Raw genomic sequence first — 18,189 nt, 5'->3', positions numbered from 1 at the left:
TCCCATAAGATAATAGTGGGTTACATTATTACATTCATTAAATGATAACATTTGATTGGGAACAGATAGAAAAGCCATGTTTGGTGTCTGAAGAATGGTAATTTAAAACTCTATTTTATGGTAAAGTTAACTCTTACTCACAATTCTGAAAATGCCACTTTTCAAAAGTTGCCATTTTCTTGTCCTAATCATTTGGTACATACAGCCTGTTCCTGGGTCACATGACTAGGTGTAGCTGGTAGTTGACCTTTGAGTATTCCTCCCAAACAACATCACAATAGAGGGTCTGGATGTTGGGAAGATAAACCATACTGGGTTAATGGGGGGGGGAGGAGCAGAGCTGTCACTTGCTGCACTTGCACTTCAAAGGCACTGGCCCAGCTCACACACCAAGGACTTCACACTAGCCATTTATGCCCTAAGACAGACTAAGACCACAGTGGAAGGTAGGAAATTCCAGACACCTCTTTAGAGGGGGAAACTCCAGATGTGTCTCCTACTTCAAAGAAGGCAACAGGTATTAAAAGGGTTCCCTAAGACCCACTCTTCAGATCACTTCTGGACCTGTGGAAGACTCACTGAGGCTTGGGAGGACAGGCTGCATGCCCCCCCTGTTTTTTCAAATTTGGCCCCAGGAAATGGGGCGCATGAGGCCAGAACTTTCTGGGGCGGGGGGCACTCGTGCCTACATCCACAAATATTATATGCAAAGACCCGGGGCCCTGGCCCACCCCAGATGTCCAAATAAAGTACAAAATGCTGGTGGGTGTTTTTTTTTTTTTTTAAATATGCAATCATGTGGGAGTCCTGCAGAACTGCAGCTTGTTTTTTTTCCGTTTTTTAAATATGCTGACCTCAGGAGGCCCCCCCACAAGGCCTAAGTTGGCAGGGTATCCTACAGGGTTCATTCGCCAAATCCTGTACTGACTGCCTACAACATTTTCAACATGTTGCAGGCAGCCAATCAGAGTGCTTGCTTCCGTGGAAGCATGTCTCCTTTAGGAGCAAATTAGCCCAAAAGAAATAAAGCCCCCTGGGCCAAAAAGAAAGCTCTGTTTTTTTTTAAATAAAAAGACTCCCACAAAATGCCTCAAGCCCAAACATTCAGATATACAAATATATTTGATCCCTGCTTTCTAAAAAACTGCTGAACAGATTTAAATCAAATCACAACATGCACGGTTTCCGAACCAAAATCTAGGTACGTGCCAAATTTCGTGTAATTCCCTTGAGCAGTTTTTGCAGCAGCCCTGGTTAAAATAGTTAATGGAAAATGCATGGGGAAATTTGGTTTTGGGACGCTCCCTTTGTTCAACCCCTGCTTGATGGATCAACCCGAACCCTTCCAAGAAGGAGTTTTTTTGGGACGTTTCGCAAAGATTCGCCAAACGAAGCGAAAGTTAAAGCCAAACCACACAAAAAAAACACCCTTCCTATGGACATACAGACCTAGCTATCCTACCTCTGTGTAACATATATATATACATATATATATATATAGAGGGAGAGAGAGAGAGAGATTCCCTTTGTTATTTCCATATGTTGCTGCATTTTCCCATGTAGCACAGATGCGCTACAGGCAGAAAAGCTCTGTTTTTATTCTTTGTTTAGAAGGTGGGATACAACATTCTTTCACATAATCGTGAAATGGCGTCTCCGCTCCAAATGGCATCTAATGCATGCACTTTACTTTAGCTAAGGTGAGGAGGCCATCTCTGGTCCAGAAGAATGTGGCGGCTGGAAGGTGTGAGGCCTCCATTGTCGCCTCGTGATAACGTAGAGAACTCAGCTGCACAGGCAACAAGTGATTGTAAATTGGCTCCAGACAAGAACAGATAAGATGGTCCTCGACATGGGAGCATTAATCTCAGACCAGGTCAGAGGAGGACGAGGTATCACTGAACTTCCTTCCAAATTCCTTCCTCAAAAAATAATGGGGAAGATTAGTAGGCTCCTATTTCTTGTAGACTGTTTTCAATCAGAACACAAACATTTTCAATTATTATCGGGTTAATTGTAGAAACAAACAAGTGTTCAGAACATTCTAATACAATAAAAACGAAACAGATCTAAATATATAGCCACTGAGAAAACAATTTCATTAGTAGATAAAAGTAAAGTTTCTTCTTTTTAATACGTATGTTTTTTGCCAGTTTCTCTACTAATGATGAGTAGTGTCCCGTTCAAAGAAAGCGTTCAATGCAAGCATAGTTTATCTCGGATGCTAAGAGTATTTACGATTTTCAGCTGCCCATCCACTGAGTATCCACTTAGGCATATTAAAAAGAATCATAATGTGCTAAGGTAGTATGGATGGGAAAATACATAGATTCACCAAGAGTTGGGATAGTCAGAAGATCAGCATTAAGATTTCAGCGATCCTTCTGAAGAATAATTAAATGTACTCAATTATATTTCATTAAGATCAGCCCAGACTTCCCCAATATCCGTTTCTGTTGCCTTCACCTTATATTCGCGTGAAAATAAAAGCTATGCAAAGCTCACTAATATTTCCTTTATCCATTAAGCTGCGCTTTCTTCTGCAGGATTTTCCTTCCTACCAATGTGAGAGGTCTGGTGAAGGAGGAGAGCCTGGGATGTAGAAGGAGTAGAGGAATGAGACTGCTTGCTCCACAAAAGAGCAAGAGAGAAGACTGGGAAGAGATGGTGCAAAATACATGTTATTTTTAGTTTGGATGTGTAGCAAGATAGGTAGGAGAGGATGGGTACTTTGTTCTGTAGAGAACTGAAATATACATTCTAGGAAAAATTACTGTGGCAAAACGATTGCAATAAGGACAAAAGAGACTAGGCATATTTTCAGTAACTACTGGGGCAGCAGGTTGAGACTTTGGGCCTGATTCAAGTAAGAAAGTAAGTTTGTAGCACTGCAATAGTACTGCAAAGTGCTATTAACAAACTGCACTTTTGTTGTAACTTACACTGTTGAGTACATTTAATACTATTCTGTATTCACAAACTGCAATTTTGTAGTATTGTACCAACTTTGCAGTAACTTCCACTTTATGTAGTAAGTCCCTACCTCTATCATTTTCTGCCGGAGGGTGTTGCTGTACTAGTGACTGTCCATTGGTAGTGCTGGATTTAATACACACGTGTTAGTTAATATAAAAGTGTAGTTACTACAAAAGTGCAGTTTGTGAATATTGAAAATTAGTACACCTACTCAAAAGCTTACTCAACAGTGAACACTTACTCAAAAGTGTACGTTGTCAATCAGGCCCTAAGTATTTCATTAGGTTATGAAGAAGAAATAATTTATCAACAACATTATAAAGCAAGACAGACTACTTTAGGGAATGGTGCTCTTACTGGACTAAGTATATTTTATGAGGGTATCCCTGGGGGCAGGATAAACACAATAATTTTTACGTGGATCGGGAGAAGTAGAGGTCTGTTTCGTGTAAAAGTGCAGATAAGGATACATCTGTTTTATGCAGTATCCTTGTGGAGGACAGACTAGGTAATCTCCCTGTGGGATTAAAAAAATATTTTTTACAGTCGAACTGAGAGAGAGCCAGTAACAAATGTTATTCTTTTCAGATGATGAGAGGTTTGAGTGCCGACAAAGAACTTACTTGTATGAATGGGAGGAGGCAAGCAGCACCAGGTAATATTTATTGGATGATTTTGGAGCTGAAGAAGAAATCATGCTGTTTATACAGGGTATCAAAATACAGATGTGCTTTCAAATAGAAAAGGTAAATGACGATGGAGGACAGATATTTTCTCTTTTAGATTGGAAGTCATGAAGACATATCAGATATTTCTTTTTGGGGACCTAATGCAGAGCACACTAGACAAGAAACACTGGCACCTCCCTGTAGCAATCAAAAAGAGTGCAACAGAATCAAACCAAACAGTACCAATTCCAGTGTTATTTAGAAAAGAGAGGTTTCTGGGAAGAGGATCCTCGTCAATGGTGAGCCATAATAGTGAATCCCACGGCTGGGGTGTGCAGCTTGGACATACTCACATTCTCATTTGATTGCCAGTTGATGACAAGCACTGGCAGTACACCACTTTGCTGCTTCTTTATTTTTCATCAGGTGTAAGAGAGGGACATAACAGAAAATCCATCTTTTCTTGCACTGTGGAAGAGGGCAGGAGAGGGATTTCATATGTGGGAATTGTAGGGAAACAATGAGGTCCAGATTTACTAACATTGTGCATTGTGGTTGTGCCACTTTTCGGTGCAACCACAACAAAAATGCTAATTGAGAATAACTTTAGCTTTAGGGGGAATATTTTAACAAGCAATAATGCGAGGAAGCACATTACCCTAAGCCAGGGAAGGCATTCCATGTGTGGAGAATGGGTGTTCCCACACATTCACCCATGGATTTTGGTCCATTCCTAGATTTGCTAAAGCTAGTAAGTCTAGGAATGTGCCACAATGCTAAGCCTCCCTAAAACAGGTATAATAAGAAGAAATACCTTTATTTCTCCTCGTTACTTCCTCCTCCTATGTGTGCTGCATTCTGCAGAATGCAGTAAGCACAGAGAAAGGAATACCTCTTTAAGGATCATTTTTGTGCAGTAAGATATCCTTCCTCCACCAAAACAATCCTGCCTTTAGGCAGTACACAGTGTGCCAGCACTTGAGATTGCAGAAATGTGCTATATCTTGTTTGATATGGCACATTTATGCTGTTTCCCTTTCACTGCAACTCAGTGGAGCAACTTTACTTGCTGCCCTGCATTGTGTGAAAAATGTGTAAATATGCCTCTTAGTACTTTTCACTGTGTTGGTGATGAAGGGACAGGGTATGTGCCATTAAAGATCTGCTATTTATTTCTTTGGGACAGGGACAGGACAGAAATGGAAGGCCTTTGAACTAGAAATCCAAGGAAGGTGGGTACAGGCAATTAATTCACACTGTACTGTACTCCAGTATATTTTGGGTATCTGTCCTCAATTCTTTTTACTTAAGTGAATGTTTGGATCCTGTAAGCATTAACTTAACAGTTATGTATCATACACTTTTAACTTGAATGAGGACTTTGGTTCATGGCCCAGTCACCCTCTTAAGTATTTCTGAAGCACACAACTATATAATGCATAGGAAATAGTCCCCTCTGCCTTAAATCTTAAATCTTTTGCAAGCCACTTAAGGGTTCTGTGCCAATACAAAGGAACGAAGCTGAAGGCTAAGTTAATTTGTAAGGGTCATGGAACTCAGACAATTTGCAAAATTATTTTAACATATGAAAGAGGTTATTATGTTCCTTATACTACATGGTCACACCTTAACCTTTCCCAAAAGGTATTTGTCTTTATCCTTTTGTTCCTTCACATAAATGAGCAAAGTTGCAAGTAAGTTGAATAAATAAGTTGTACAACTAGCACATCTTCACATTCTGCAATTTACATCTTACATACAGAACAGCGATTGTAGCAGCCATAAACCTAGGAACACTGGACTCCTAAAACCCAGTCAATAGAGCATCTAATGAAAACTACAATTTATCATATATATGTTGGTGTTCTAACATTAAACATATCTTAATGAAATGAAATGCACTGTGCTTATGTTTACCATTAGTTAAAAAATGCATCTTCTTTCAGTAAAGAATAGAGAATAACAGGTGATCTGTAGAAAAGCGGATTCAAAATAGTGACTGGTGAGCAATGAATCCCCACTCCATTTTGTTTAAGCATTTTGTTGGCTTATTTTAACAAACAAGAAAATAGAGTTCGAATTATTTCTCCAATATAGGTATTATACTAGCTTATTTTCTTTACTTTTTTAACTTAGTATACATAGAATTTGTAAAAGAAATTGTCAAGGTATTTATTTGTTCAATTTAGTTTTAGAGAAGTTGATATTTTTATTTTCTAAGCAAAGAACAAAGGTCATCTCTCTCAAAAATTTGTTTTTGTTCTATATATGGCTCAAAGATTAGTCAAGCATACAAGAGTTAGGTAATTTTCTGCACTACTAGTTATAAAATAGCTTTGTTGATTGGCCAAATAGTCTTCTAAATCCATACCACACAAAAATATGTATTAAAAAGTCAAAACATTCATTCAGTTGAATCACTCAATCATTTCACACATTGTTTTACTATAATAAATATTTATATTATGATAGCTAATTCTCCTCTCATGTTTACTGTCCCTCTTGTAGACGAATACAGAATTTTAAATTACAGAACATCTCCTGGACTTTAATTGATCCTGGTTATCCACTGCCTGCAAAGTTTTAACCTAGGTCTTTGAAAACAAGAGATGTTTAGAACCATAATGATTGAGTGGATATCCTTGTTTTATTAAAAAAAAAAAAAGTGAATGATATTGTTAGAAATGGGGTTTTTGGTTGGCAGTTAGGTTGCCCTCTGTCCAAGCAAGAACCCTCACTCTAGTCAGGGTAAGTCACACACAATCCAACATCAGCCTGTGCTCACCCTCCGGTAGCTTGGCACGAGCAGTCAGGCTTAACTTAGAAGGCAATGTGTAAAGCATTTGTGCAATAAATCATACAACACCATAGTATAACACCACAAAAATACACCACACAGTGTTTAGAAAAATATAGAATATTTATCTGGATAATTGTAGGTCAAAACGATCAAAGTTGCAATACGAATTTGTAAAGATATCACTGAAAAGTGATATTAAGAGTCTTTAAGTCTTTAAAAAGCAATAAAGTGTCTTTCAAGCACAGAGTACCTGGTTTCTGATGGGAAATCTCCTCAGAGGGCCACAGGAGAAGAGATGCGTGGAAAAAGGGGTGTGTGCGTCGTTTTCTCCTCAGCACACAAAGACTTGCGTCGTTCTTTTCCACGCGGGGAAGTCGGGCGTCGTTTTCCGGCGCGCAGACAGTCTCTTTTTGTGGATCGCGGGGATTACCAGATGTCCCGGGTCTGTGCGTGGATTCTCCTGCTTGTTTTCCGGCTGCGCGTCGTTCTGCGGGGCTGCGCGTCGAAGTCTCGATCTCACGGTAGGCGTCGCGTCGATTTCTCCTTGGAAGTCGGGCGGCGTTGTCCTTGCGAGGCCGTGCGTCGAAAGTTTGGTCTCACGGCAGGCGTCGCGTCGATTTCTCCTTGGAAGTCGGGCGGCGTTGTCCTTGCGAGGCCGCGCGTCAAAGTTTCGCACTCACGGTAGGCGTCGCGTCGATTTCTCCTGGAAAGTCGGGCGGCTTTGTCCTTGCGAGGTTGTGCGTCGAAGTCTCGATCGTCCCGAGGGCGTCGCGTCGATCAGCGTCGGTATGCGGCGTTTTTCTCGTCGCGAAACAAGCTGTGCGTCGAAATTTTCGGCGCACGGAGCGTCCAAGTGAAAGGAAGAAGTCTTTTTGGTCCTGAGACTTCAAGGAACAGGAGGCAAGCTCTATCCAAGCCCTTGGAGAGCACTTTCACAGCCAGACAAGAGTTCAGCAAGGCAGCAGGGCAACAGCAAGACAGCAGTCCTTTGTAGAAAGCAGACAGGTGAGTCCTTTGAGCAGCCAGGCAGTTCTTCTTGGCAGGATGTAGTTTCTGGTTCCGGTTTCTTCTCCAGCAAGTGTCTCATGAGGTAGGGCAGAGGCCCTGTTTTATACTAAGTTGTGCCTTTGAAGTGGGGGTGATTTCAAAGAGTCTCTAAGAAATGCACCAAGTTCCCTTTCAGCTCAATCCTGTCTGCCAGAGTCCCAGTAGGGGGTGTGGCAGTCCTTTGTGTGAGGGCAGGCCCTCCACCCTCCCAGCCCAGGAAGACCCATTCAAAATGCAGATGTATGCAAGTGAGGCTGAGTACCCTGTGTTTGGGGTGTGTCTGAGTGAATGCACAAGGAGCTGTCAACTAAACCTAGCCAGACGTGGATTGAAGGGCACAACAAGTTTTTAGTGCAAAGAAATGCTCACTTTCTAAAAGTGGCATTTCTAGAATAGTAATATTAAATCCGACTTCACCAGTCAGCAGGACTTTATATTACCATTCTGGCCATACTAAATATGACCTTCCTGCTCCTTTCAGATCAGCAGCTGCCACTTCAACAGTGTATGAGGGCAGCCCCAATGTTAGCCTATGAAGGGAGCAGGCCTCACAGTAGTGTAAAAACGAATTTAGGAGTTTTACACTACCAGGACATATAACTACACAGGTACATGTCCTGCCTTTTACCTACACAGCACCCGGCTCTAGGGGTTACCTAGGGCACACATTAGGGATGACTTATATGTAGAAAAAGGGGAGTTCTAGGCTTGGCAAGTACTTTTAAATGCCAAGTCGAAGTGGCAGTGAAACTGCACACACAGGCCTTGCAATGGCAGGCCTGAGACAAGGTTAAGGGGCTACTGAGGTGGGTGGCACAACCAGTGCTGCAGGCCCACTAGTAGCATTTAATCTACAGGCCCTAGGCATATGTAGTGCACTCTAATAGGGACTTACAGGTAGATTAAATAGTCAATCATGGATAAACCAATCAATAGTACAATTTACACAGAGAGCATATTCACTTTAGCACTGGTTAGCAGTGGTAAAGTGCTCAGAGGTCAAAAGCCAACCACAGCAGGTCAGAAAAAATAGGAGGAAGGAGGCAAAAAGTTTGGGGATGTCCCTGTCAAAAAGCCAGGTCCAACAGATATCATATGGACTTGCTGTCTCCAAAATATAACACCAAAGAGGATGTGTGAAGAAATCATCTACAGGCAATGATCTTTTGTATGTGTTTTAGCAAGTTATTCATGTGACAATGAACTGCGGATTGTGGGAGAAGTTGGCCAGGCATACGTAGAGGAAATGTATTATGGAGGATTCTTAAAGGTAAATCAATCTCAAGAGCAGAGGCAGCTTCTCCATTAGTGGTGGAGCTTTGCCCTGCCGATCTTGCAGGTGCAGCAAAAGTAAAAAATAAAATGGTAATGAACTCAGTTTATTACCATGTTTTTTCTCCTCTGTGAGCCCAAGCTTTGAGGGTGGGGTGGGGCCATCCCTTCTGACTGGCAGCATGGGAGGAGATGTACTGACAGCAGTTTAAAGTACGCATGTCACTTTGGGCGGCTCTCGTGCGACAGTCAGCCTGACATGTGCACTTTAAACCTCTCCAATCTAAGCTGTGTTGGAAAGCTGAAAGTAGAGAAAGCACAAGCACCCAGTGCCTGAAAGAGCGCTTGTTAGAATTGGGGTCTCTAGTTGGCAGTCAGTTTACACCCTGTCCAAGTATGGGCCCTCACTCTAGTCAGAGTAAGAGAGTCACACTCCTAAAATAACCCCTGTTCATCCCCTTGCTAGCTTGGTACAAGCAGTCAGGCTTATCACAGAGGCAATGCATTAAGTATTTGTACCCAGACACAGTAACATAGTGAAAACATGACAAATGGACAGGACACCAGTTTAGAAAAATAGACAATATTTCTCTAAGCAAAACAGGACCAAAATGAGAAAATCCAAAATACACAAGGAAAGATACAAATTGAAAGGTTAAATCTCAATGAAACAAATTAGCTCCAACTGGTGCTATTACTGCATTATGATGGAGTTGCTCCAAACAGTCCAACGTCACTCGCGAGGGATTGGAGCACCGGTCATGGAGTTGCACGGACTCCAGGTACAGTACCTTAGAAATGAGGCACAGTCAAGGATGTGGCACGGAGTCGAGGAGGTGAGGCGTCGCTGGAGCCGGTGTGGCATCGGTTCCGTACTGCTACGCAGGAGGTGAGGTGTAGGTTCCTTACTACAACACAGGGAGGTGAGGCATTGGTTCCTTATGGAGGCAGCAGAGTTGGGGCAGCGTCATCGGCAAGGAGTCGGTTACTTATGATCAGGCAGGGTCGATGAGTCCAGCGGGTCAATATGCGATGGGGCAATTTCGGGCTGTTGTGATCACAACACTGGGCCACAGGTGACGGGGTGGAGTCAGGTGTCACAGGTGTAGGTGACACGCACTCGGACTCATGGTGTTGCGGGATTTCAGAGGCACTGCGGTAGCGTTGGACCTGCCTTGCCGGTGGCAGTCACCACACTGCAGCAGGGACCATGGATTTGGGTGCAGGCAGTGGCATGAGTCAGGCAGTGGCGTTGGTTCTGGAATCATCCGGAGTCGGTGTGCCTGGTTCTTCTTGTTTTATGCCAGACGTCACTCTCAAGGGGCCACAAACTAAAAGATGTATTTTTAAAATGTGAATTCAGAGACCCCCAAAGGCCATATCTCTATCTGTTCCCAATGGGAAATTACGCTTAAGAGATATTTCAAAGCAATCCCCATGTTAACCTATGGGAGAGATAGGCCTTGCCAAACCGAATTGGGCAGTATTTCACCATCAGGACATGTAAAACACACCAATACATGTCCTACTTTTTAAACACAATGCACCCTGCCCGTGGGGCTACCTGGGGCGTACCTTAGGGGTCCCTCACATGTAGTAAAAGGGAAGGTTTGGGACTGGCAAATGGGTGCAATTGGTAGGTCGACATGGCAGTTTAAAACTGCACACACAAACGCTGCAATGGTAGGTGTGAGACATGTTTACAGGTCTACTCATATGGGTGGCACAATCAGTGCTGCAGTCCCACTAGTAGCATTTGATATACAGGCTCTGGGCACACATGGTGCACTATACTAGGGACTTACTAGTGAATCAGATATGCAAATAATGGATCACCAATCATAATCACAATTTACACAGGGAGTGCTGGCACTTTTCAACTGATCAGCAGTGGTAAAGTGCCCAGAATACCAAAACCAGCAAAAACAATCCAGCACACAGTCAAAAATACAGAAGCCAAAGGCAAAAAGACAGGGGGGCCACGTCAAGGATGCCACGTCTAACAGCATTGAGCTAGCCAGATCGGCCAATCCTGGCGCTTTTCTCATGCTGATTAATAGCATAAGAGCAGCATTCGGATTGGTAAGGGGAGTTGGCTCTAGGATTCTCTAGAAGAACCGGAGGACATGAAGGCAACAGGTAAGTAAATATTTTATTTTTATTGCACTTATTTAAACAACACTGTTTGTAACAAGCCAAGAATGAGAGCTTTGGCACTGAGCCGAAAGTCATTGCTGGTGTCTCCCAGTGCCAGGTAGCTCGCCCAGCACTGAATATTGTCACCAACCATAATTGCTCAAAAGAGTATGTCTTTTTGAGGTAAATCACTAACACACTTCACTGTTCTCAGCAACAGTGGTGGTGCCACATTCAAGCTTATTTTCTGTAGGTTACTAAAGATTATTGTAGCTACCTTTGTTGCATAATAAGTCAGACCACTTTGGCATTTGTTTGGAAAGAATGTTCTGAATAAAGCATTGGCATGGTAAACAAAAGGTACATTATTATTACCACAATCATAACTTTTTGCTACTAAACAACAGGTAAAAGATAGACCAATCTTTGATTTGATATGCTCAGTTGATTGTTACAGACGAGCAGGATTATTCTTTTGGAATTTGTTTGATTAAAACAAGTAGAAATACTGATCAGGATAAAAACAACAGTGCATGTGCTCAACATTTCGCTCAACCTACAGTGAAGCCACTAGTTCAGTGGTTCAACTGCAGACAGAGATCCACGCCGTGCAGGCAGGGATCTCTATCTCAGGTGAGTAATCCTCAACCACAGGGTACATAACCATCAGAGTGTTTTCTAAGACGCAAACAGTTGGAATTTAGTAGTAATGCACAACTGATAATGTTTTGTGATGAAATGGAATCATTAGCCAGAATTGGAGCAGAAGTGCTAGGATATAGCTATTCAATTCATTCTTTTCATAGGACAGATTTTGTATGATACTTTTATTTTCAATTATCAATTTGTATTTAGGTTTCAACATATTTAAAGCATATAGATTTCTCTTTATTGCAATAGTCAGTGTTGATGTCTCGTACATTTCCAGTATACACTTTTACATCTGTTCAATGTGTCAGACCTAAGTTTGAATTTTGGGTGTGTATTGGTGAATTTTCTAAGGAGATAATAGCCGTTGATGTAGATTACTTGTGTACTGTGCAGAGGTTTCCTGTGCTTCTTGGGGTCTCGATGGAGGAGTCGGAGACTGGGCCCCAGGGAGTTTTCTCCCTGTGTGTGTGGGGATCACTGAGGGAGTTTCTTGTCTAGGAGTGCCATGCCTAGAATAATGGCTATGGGTAGGTACAGCTACCGCCAGCTGTCCTGCTCTAAACAGTGCTGGGTGGCAGTCAATATGAAATGGTGTCCTAGTGAGGAATGGGCCACTAGGTCAAGGGTTTCTACTGATGGAGCCAGTAGAGTCTCTGTTGCTTAAAACTCTGTGCTCAGTTTATTTCTAAATGAGGCAGACATACTGCAAATATGGTGGGACAGGAGACCTGCTGATTTTAGTATGGACCCCTGTTCCACCAAACACCTAATGACCTACTTTATCTGTTGTTCATTTCAATGATGTATTATTTGCTGCATTAAACAAAAAAGGAGAGAGGTGAAACTTCTGCAAAAGTCTGAGCTACTTGAAATGGAGGAGCGAAGCAGGAAAGCAATGCACTCTGACGGAGTGCTCAAAAGTAAATACAAAAAGAGCTAGGATTCAATTTATCCTATTGGGGACCATGGTAACGAAAAAATAGTCCAACAGGGAGAGAAAGACAAGAATATTGTTTAATAATAAGGAGCAGAGACTGAGAAAGAACAGCATCAAACCATGAGCAAGAGACTGACAGTAAGTCTAATTTTGGTGTATGCTACTGTAAGAGATAAAATCTTCACGTAGTGAGATCACACAAAATAAAAGTAGCAGCATGTAAATAGCTAACACCACGCACTCAAAGGGTTTCAGACACCTGCCTTATCCCCATATAAACGAACGATAAGCATTATTAAGTAGGCCAATCACTCTGATTAAGCTAACCATCCCTCGTTTGCAGAACAAGTACATCACCATACTAAATACTTCACCAAATTAACAAAAACCACACCTGTCCACGCTCTATACTTGCAAAGTGAATACATTCCTCTCTAAAATAGGTCCTTCAATGTGATACAAATAAAGTACTCTTCCTAAGTGCATATGAGAATAACTTCTCACAATCCCACCTTATGTGGAGTTAGCATTCTGATTGATCCTTTCTGCCCATTTTAGGATAAATTAGTTGGCTTGCATGAGGTAGGATTACTCCCAAGCTTCAAGGTGTATCGAATAAAAGTATCCCTGTTTATCAAACTGGCAAACTGAGGTCCAGTCCTTGGGCACTGCGTACCAATGTTATCTCAATGATGCTTAATAATCACATAGAAATTCCTATCATTGCTAATAGGGCAAAGTTTACCATGTGACTTTAAGAAGGAAATTCATTACTCGGAATTTTTATCTTTAATGTATGTGTTTATTTAACCAGATCCGTTCACTTTGAGACTGCAGTGAGGAACAAGAGGACAGAGAGATGAAGTGCATGAAGGAGTAAAGTGGGAACAAATAAAGTCACTGAGTAAACCTGTGCTTAACTCTTTAGTAGCTTGTCACAATTCACTAAGCTCTAACGTAGAGGCAATGTGTAAAGAATTTATGCACAACACATGAACAATTCGATACCAATCCAGGACAATAGGGTATAGTTTAAATTCTAAAGTCTAATAAACAAAATGACAGCAAAACAAACACAATCCAATGAGTAGTATCAGAAATATAAATATCGAAAATTTCAATTAAAAACAGTGCCACAAAGCACCAACTGCAGTTAACTGGTTGCACTAGACGTGGTCAAAGTCTAAAGTTAAGGTGGTCTGCGATCGAGGGTGGGTCGTATACATAACCAAGTTTATATCGGTGGAAAGTTTACCTTTTGACTTAAAAACATTATGGAGAAAAAGTGGTTGTTCAAGAGTCGTCACTAGGGTAGGCAGCAGGCTGGACAAGAAGATGGACTTGATGATGCCAGGTTGCTAAACAGCAGGGTTCCCATACAGTTGTTGACGAAGGCGGGAAGGCTCCAAGTGGAAGAAGTCTGTGCCCTGGAAGGCCTAGATGTCAATGGGTTGCTACTGTTCAAATAAACAGGTCTTGAGTCGTTTCCTGAAGGTCAGGAGGTCCTGGGTCAGACGTAGGTCGACGGGGAGGGAGTTCCAGGTTTTGGCGGCAAGGTGAGAGAAGGATCTGCCGCCGGCTGTGGTACAGTGGATACAGTGGCGAGGGCGAGGTTGGCGGAGCGGAGCTGGCGGGTGGGTGCGTGGAAGCTGAGACGCTCATTGAGGTAGGCAGGGCCTGCGTCGTGGAGAGCTTTGTGAGCGTGGATGAGGAGTTTGAAGGTGATCCTCTTGTTGACGGGGGGCCATTGTAGGTCTCTGAGGTGGGCTGAGATGTGTTCGTGGCATGGGATGTTGAGGATGAGGCGTGCGGAGGCGTTCTGAATACGTTTCCTCTGGAGCTTGGCCGTTGTTCCTGCGTAGAGTGCGTTGCCGTAGTCCAGTCTGCTGCTGACATTGTAAATTGTACATTGCACATTGTACTCATCTGCCCTATTTTTAAGACCTTGCATCAAATGTTTTTAGGACCACTCCTATTAACCTTGGACATTAAACAGGCTAAACCAGCTTTATTATATCTACAGCTTTTAGTGACACACAACATTTGTTTCACATGTTTCTGTACCTCTCAGGAGTTTTAGAGATACTTACTAGGCCCAACAGCCCTACTTTTTTTAGTTTATCTAGTCCAGATTGTTATATAGATCAACTTTTATCTTGGATGTGGCAATATTGTGATGTTTGTTAATTAGCTTTTTTCTGATGTATTTTTATCCTGTACATTTGTATGTTTTTAATTGTTTTTGATGCTGTTGTTGTGCTCATATTTTTACCCATGTAACACCTGATGCAGTGTTATTATCTTTGTATGCTTCTATGATTTTACTTTTGTAAAATTGAATAAATACTACGTCTGGGAGTGACTGGGCTAAAGCTCAGGAAGGGGCATTGCACAGCCCCTAGTTCATCCTGCTCTAGGAAGAAAAACAACACTCTACACCCAAGCTCGTTGTCCACTGTCTAAAAGCAATCCACATCACACCACAAAGAAGCCATCAGCAGTTAGGAGACACTGGACACTGGCAGGAAGGCCCCTCTAGGCTCTGGCAGGAAAACAATAACTTTCTAAAAGTGCAATTTTCAAAATAGTGATATAAAATAGGATTTGACCCTTAAGTTGGGATTTTAACTTGATCCATTTTTCTAGGTTCCCCCATACTGAAACTAAGCACTATAAGTTGTAATTTGGTACCCCATTATTCTCCTATGGGAGAGACAGACTTGCGCAGTAAAGAAATAGCTTTGGAGGTTTTTCACTGTCAGGGCATGTAAAACAATAAATACACATGCCCTGCTTTTTATATGTCATGCACCCTACCATATGGACATTTAGGGTCTACCTTAGGGGTGAATTATAAGCAATAAAAAGAAAGCTTTAGACCTTGGAAAAGGTTTGTTTTGCCGGTCGAAACTGAAGTTTTAAATCTGCACACCTAGGCTGCAGAGCCAGGCATGGAGACATGTTTTACAAGACTACTTTAGTGGGTGGCACAGTGGGTGATACAGCCCACTATAAGCAGGCCCTGGATACAGGTATTATCATATATTAGGAACTTATAAGTAAATTACATGTGACAGTTTGGTATAGGACAATTATACCAGGGTATTTATGGAGAGAACAAGCACTTTACCGCAGGTTAGCTGGAGTGTCGTGCACAGAGACCTATGGTCAACATAAAAGTGTTCAGTAAAAGATGGCAAGAATTGTGGGAATATCATGCAAAAGATGACCATTTCTAACACGATGTAATACAAGGGCAATGACAGTGAGTACACAAGAATGGTGTACTGGCCATGACAATAAGAAACTGCTAGAATGCCATTGAGGCTGACAGTGGGTCACTAACATGGGCACTGGGTGTTGCAACTCTGCTGAGTGTTAGTGCCAAAGAAATCCTGGTATGGAGTACAGACACTGACACTTGGGCAAGAGGATACTGACAGAGAGACTGAAACTAACATAGGGACATAAACATTTGAATTCTGATACTTACCCATGGACCACAACACGGTGGACGTGAGATGAGGACATTAACACTAAAACATGAATAGATGGGAAATTGGAATACTGGAAGGGGAAACCAAGAGAGGTACACTGATGAATATGTACTGATTACCTTGTCTGTTCATGACTATAGAACAATTTTCAATTTCCCATTGACATATGAACACAACCCATATTTTATATTATGCATTAAACAATTATCCAATTCAATTAGTCAAATCTTATATACAATATTTCACCATAATCTTTCTTGTATGTTTTGAGGGTTCTAAAATCATACCTGCTCTGGTTCAAATAACAGTTTACTTATAAACACAATTCATTCTTTTTTCCAACAGCAAAAATAAAAAACATCGAAATGGTAAGTGCCAATCTTGTAATTCTTTATAATATTTTTTTCCATGTAGTCTGGCTTTCATATTCAATGTTTCTCTCTGGCATACTTATTTTTCATTTGGAGTGTCAATGGAGTGGTCATGTTAGTACATTCCCTCCAATGCAACATAGGGGCCAATTACGAGACTGGCAGTCACAAGAACGCCAGACTCGCGGTGGCGGTACGACCCCCGCGGCTGTGGAGGTTCGACCGCCACTTTACGAGGTTGGCGGGAAGACCCACCAACCTACCGCCATCCCCACCAGGATCCTAGATTCTGACAGGCTGACAGCAGTCCTGCTTGTAATCAGCCACGACGTCCCTGAACTCAGCGTCGCACTTCTGATTACAGACTTGTTCTCTGCCAGCCTTTTCATGGAGGTTGGACCGCCATGAAAAGGCTGGAGGAGAACAAGTGCAGGGGGCCTCTGCACTGCCCTTGCCACTGTCATGGGCAGTGCAGGGGTTCCCCTGCCCAGCATTCTTGAAATATGCATTGCTTGCAGTGCAGTGTACATTTTACGGGTGCTTCTGCACCCTGTGTGCAGTAGCATTGTCACTGGCTCAATTATGACCAGGGAACAATGCTGCTGCACCTTTCCCACTGGGATGACTGGTGGAAACCTTGGTTTCCGCTGGTCAGCCCAGTAGGAAAGTTGTAATGGGGCCGGTGGGGAGACTGCCAGCACCCCTGCAGTCTCCTCGTCAGGAGTTTGGCAGATGGATGTTTCCCTCCGCCAAGCTCCTAATGACCCCCAAAGTCTAAGACTATTACTTGCTCCCTGTATGTCTTTATCATAGGATACTATGCAACACTCTGCTATATATTAAGAAACAGTGTATTTCCTTAATTGCTAACATATGTATATAGATCATATGCGCAAACCAATCTGGTATCCAACAACTTGCACACCTGCCGTTTCTGGTCCGCCGTACATAAAACCGCTAATAAATGTAGACTTTTGCAACGTGTGAGGTGTACGTTTATCCTCCGGTCCCTGTCATTCTCTGTCTGAAGCCATATGCAAGGAAAGTAAAGCATTATAGGAGACACAAAAATCCCTATGATTGACAATAATAATTGAGTATAACACAGAGAGTTTTCGGCATCACAACACTCTAAAGTCTTTGAATAAAAACGGAAACAAAGTGAAAGAAAATCAATGAAAGGTGATTGGGAGACAGTAATATTTAGAAAGGTTTAGTGCAAGCTTACTTTCGAAATGGCTGCCCTGCTGGTGTGTGCTCCACTTCAAACCCTCCTCGCTTCAGTACATCAATGACAGTGTGGTTACCAAGGAAGTGGCCTAAATTGCAACAGACAAAAACACTGATTTAGGCATAAAACTTGTGGACATGTATATGGAATAGGTCAATATCATAAAGCTATGAAAGCTAATGAACGCAAATTACACAACAGTATCACTGTTCATGGTGTTCCTTGTAAGACCAAATGACACAGTCCTTGAATAAACTAGGTTTTTCTGGGGGTCAATGGATAGTGAAACTGTTGAGTTCTCAGGAGATGACTGTACAAGCATGCTGGTCACGAAATGTTTTCTAATAAAAGTTGCCTTCTCACTGACAATGAGATAAATATTAAATGATTATTTTATAAGATACATTGCCTTCAGGCATTTAGATTGTAATTGGCCCAATGTTATATTAATACTATAAATAAAAGGGCCTATATACATACTGCATTAAGCACTACAAAATAATATTCACAAACTTGCAAGAGTAAGTCTCCAAATCTCCTATCTTTTCTGTGGGGAGATGCTCACACATGTTAAGATTACTACTTAGCAGTAAATAATGGAGG

General features: G+C 42.0%; 1 protein-coding gene across 2 annotated transcripts in view; it reads right to left on the bottom strand.

Moving 5' to 3' along the window:
• TRABD2B (TraB domain containing 2B) overlaps positions 1–18,189 on the bottom strand; it is a 462,624-nt gene that overhangs the window by 52,996 nt on the left and 391,439 nt on the right. Inside the window, exon 5 of one of the 2 annotated variants that reach the window (XM_069232708.1) lies at positions 17,584–17,674. The exons of the other annotated variant lie outside the window; for it this stretch is intronic. Within the exon in view, the coding sequence (XP_069088809.1) occupies positions 17,584–17,674 (91 nt within the window). The remainder of the gene's footprint in view (positions 1–17,583; positions 17,675–18,189) is intronic. 2 annotated transcript variants of the gene reach the window in all.

This window comes from Pleurodeles waltl, chromosome 4_2 (assembly GCF_031143425.1).
Source record: "Pleurodeles waltl isolate 20211129_DDA chromosome 4_2, aPleWal1.hap1.20221129, whole genome shotgun sequence".
Taxonomy (NCBI): domain Eukaryota; kingdom Metazoa; phylum Chordata; class Amphibia; order Caudata; family Salamandridae; genus Pleurodeles; species Pleurodeles waltl.
This window is presented reverse-complemented; position numbering and strand designations above follow the sequence as displayed.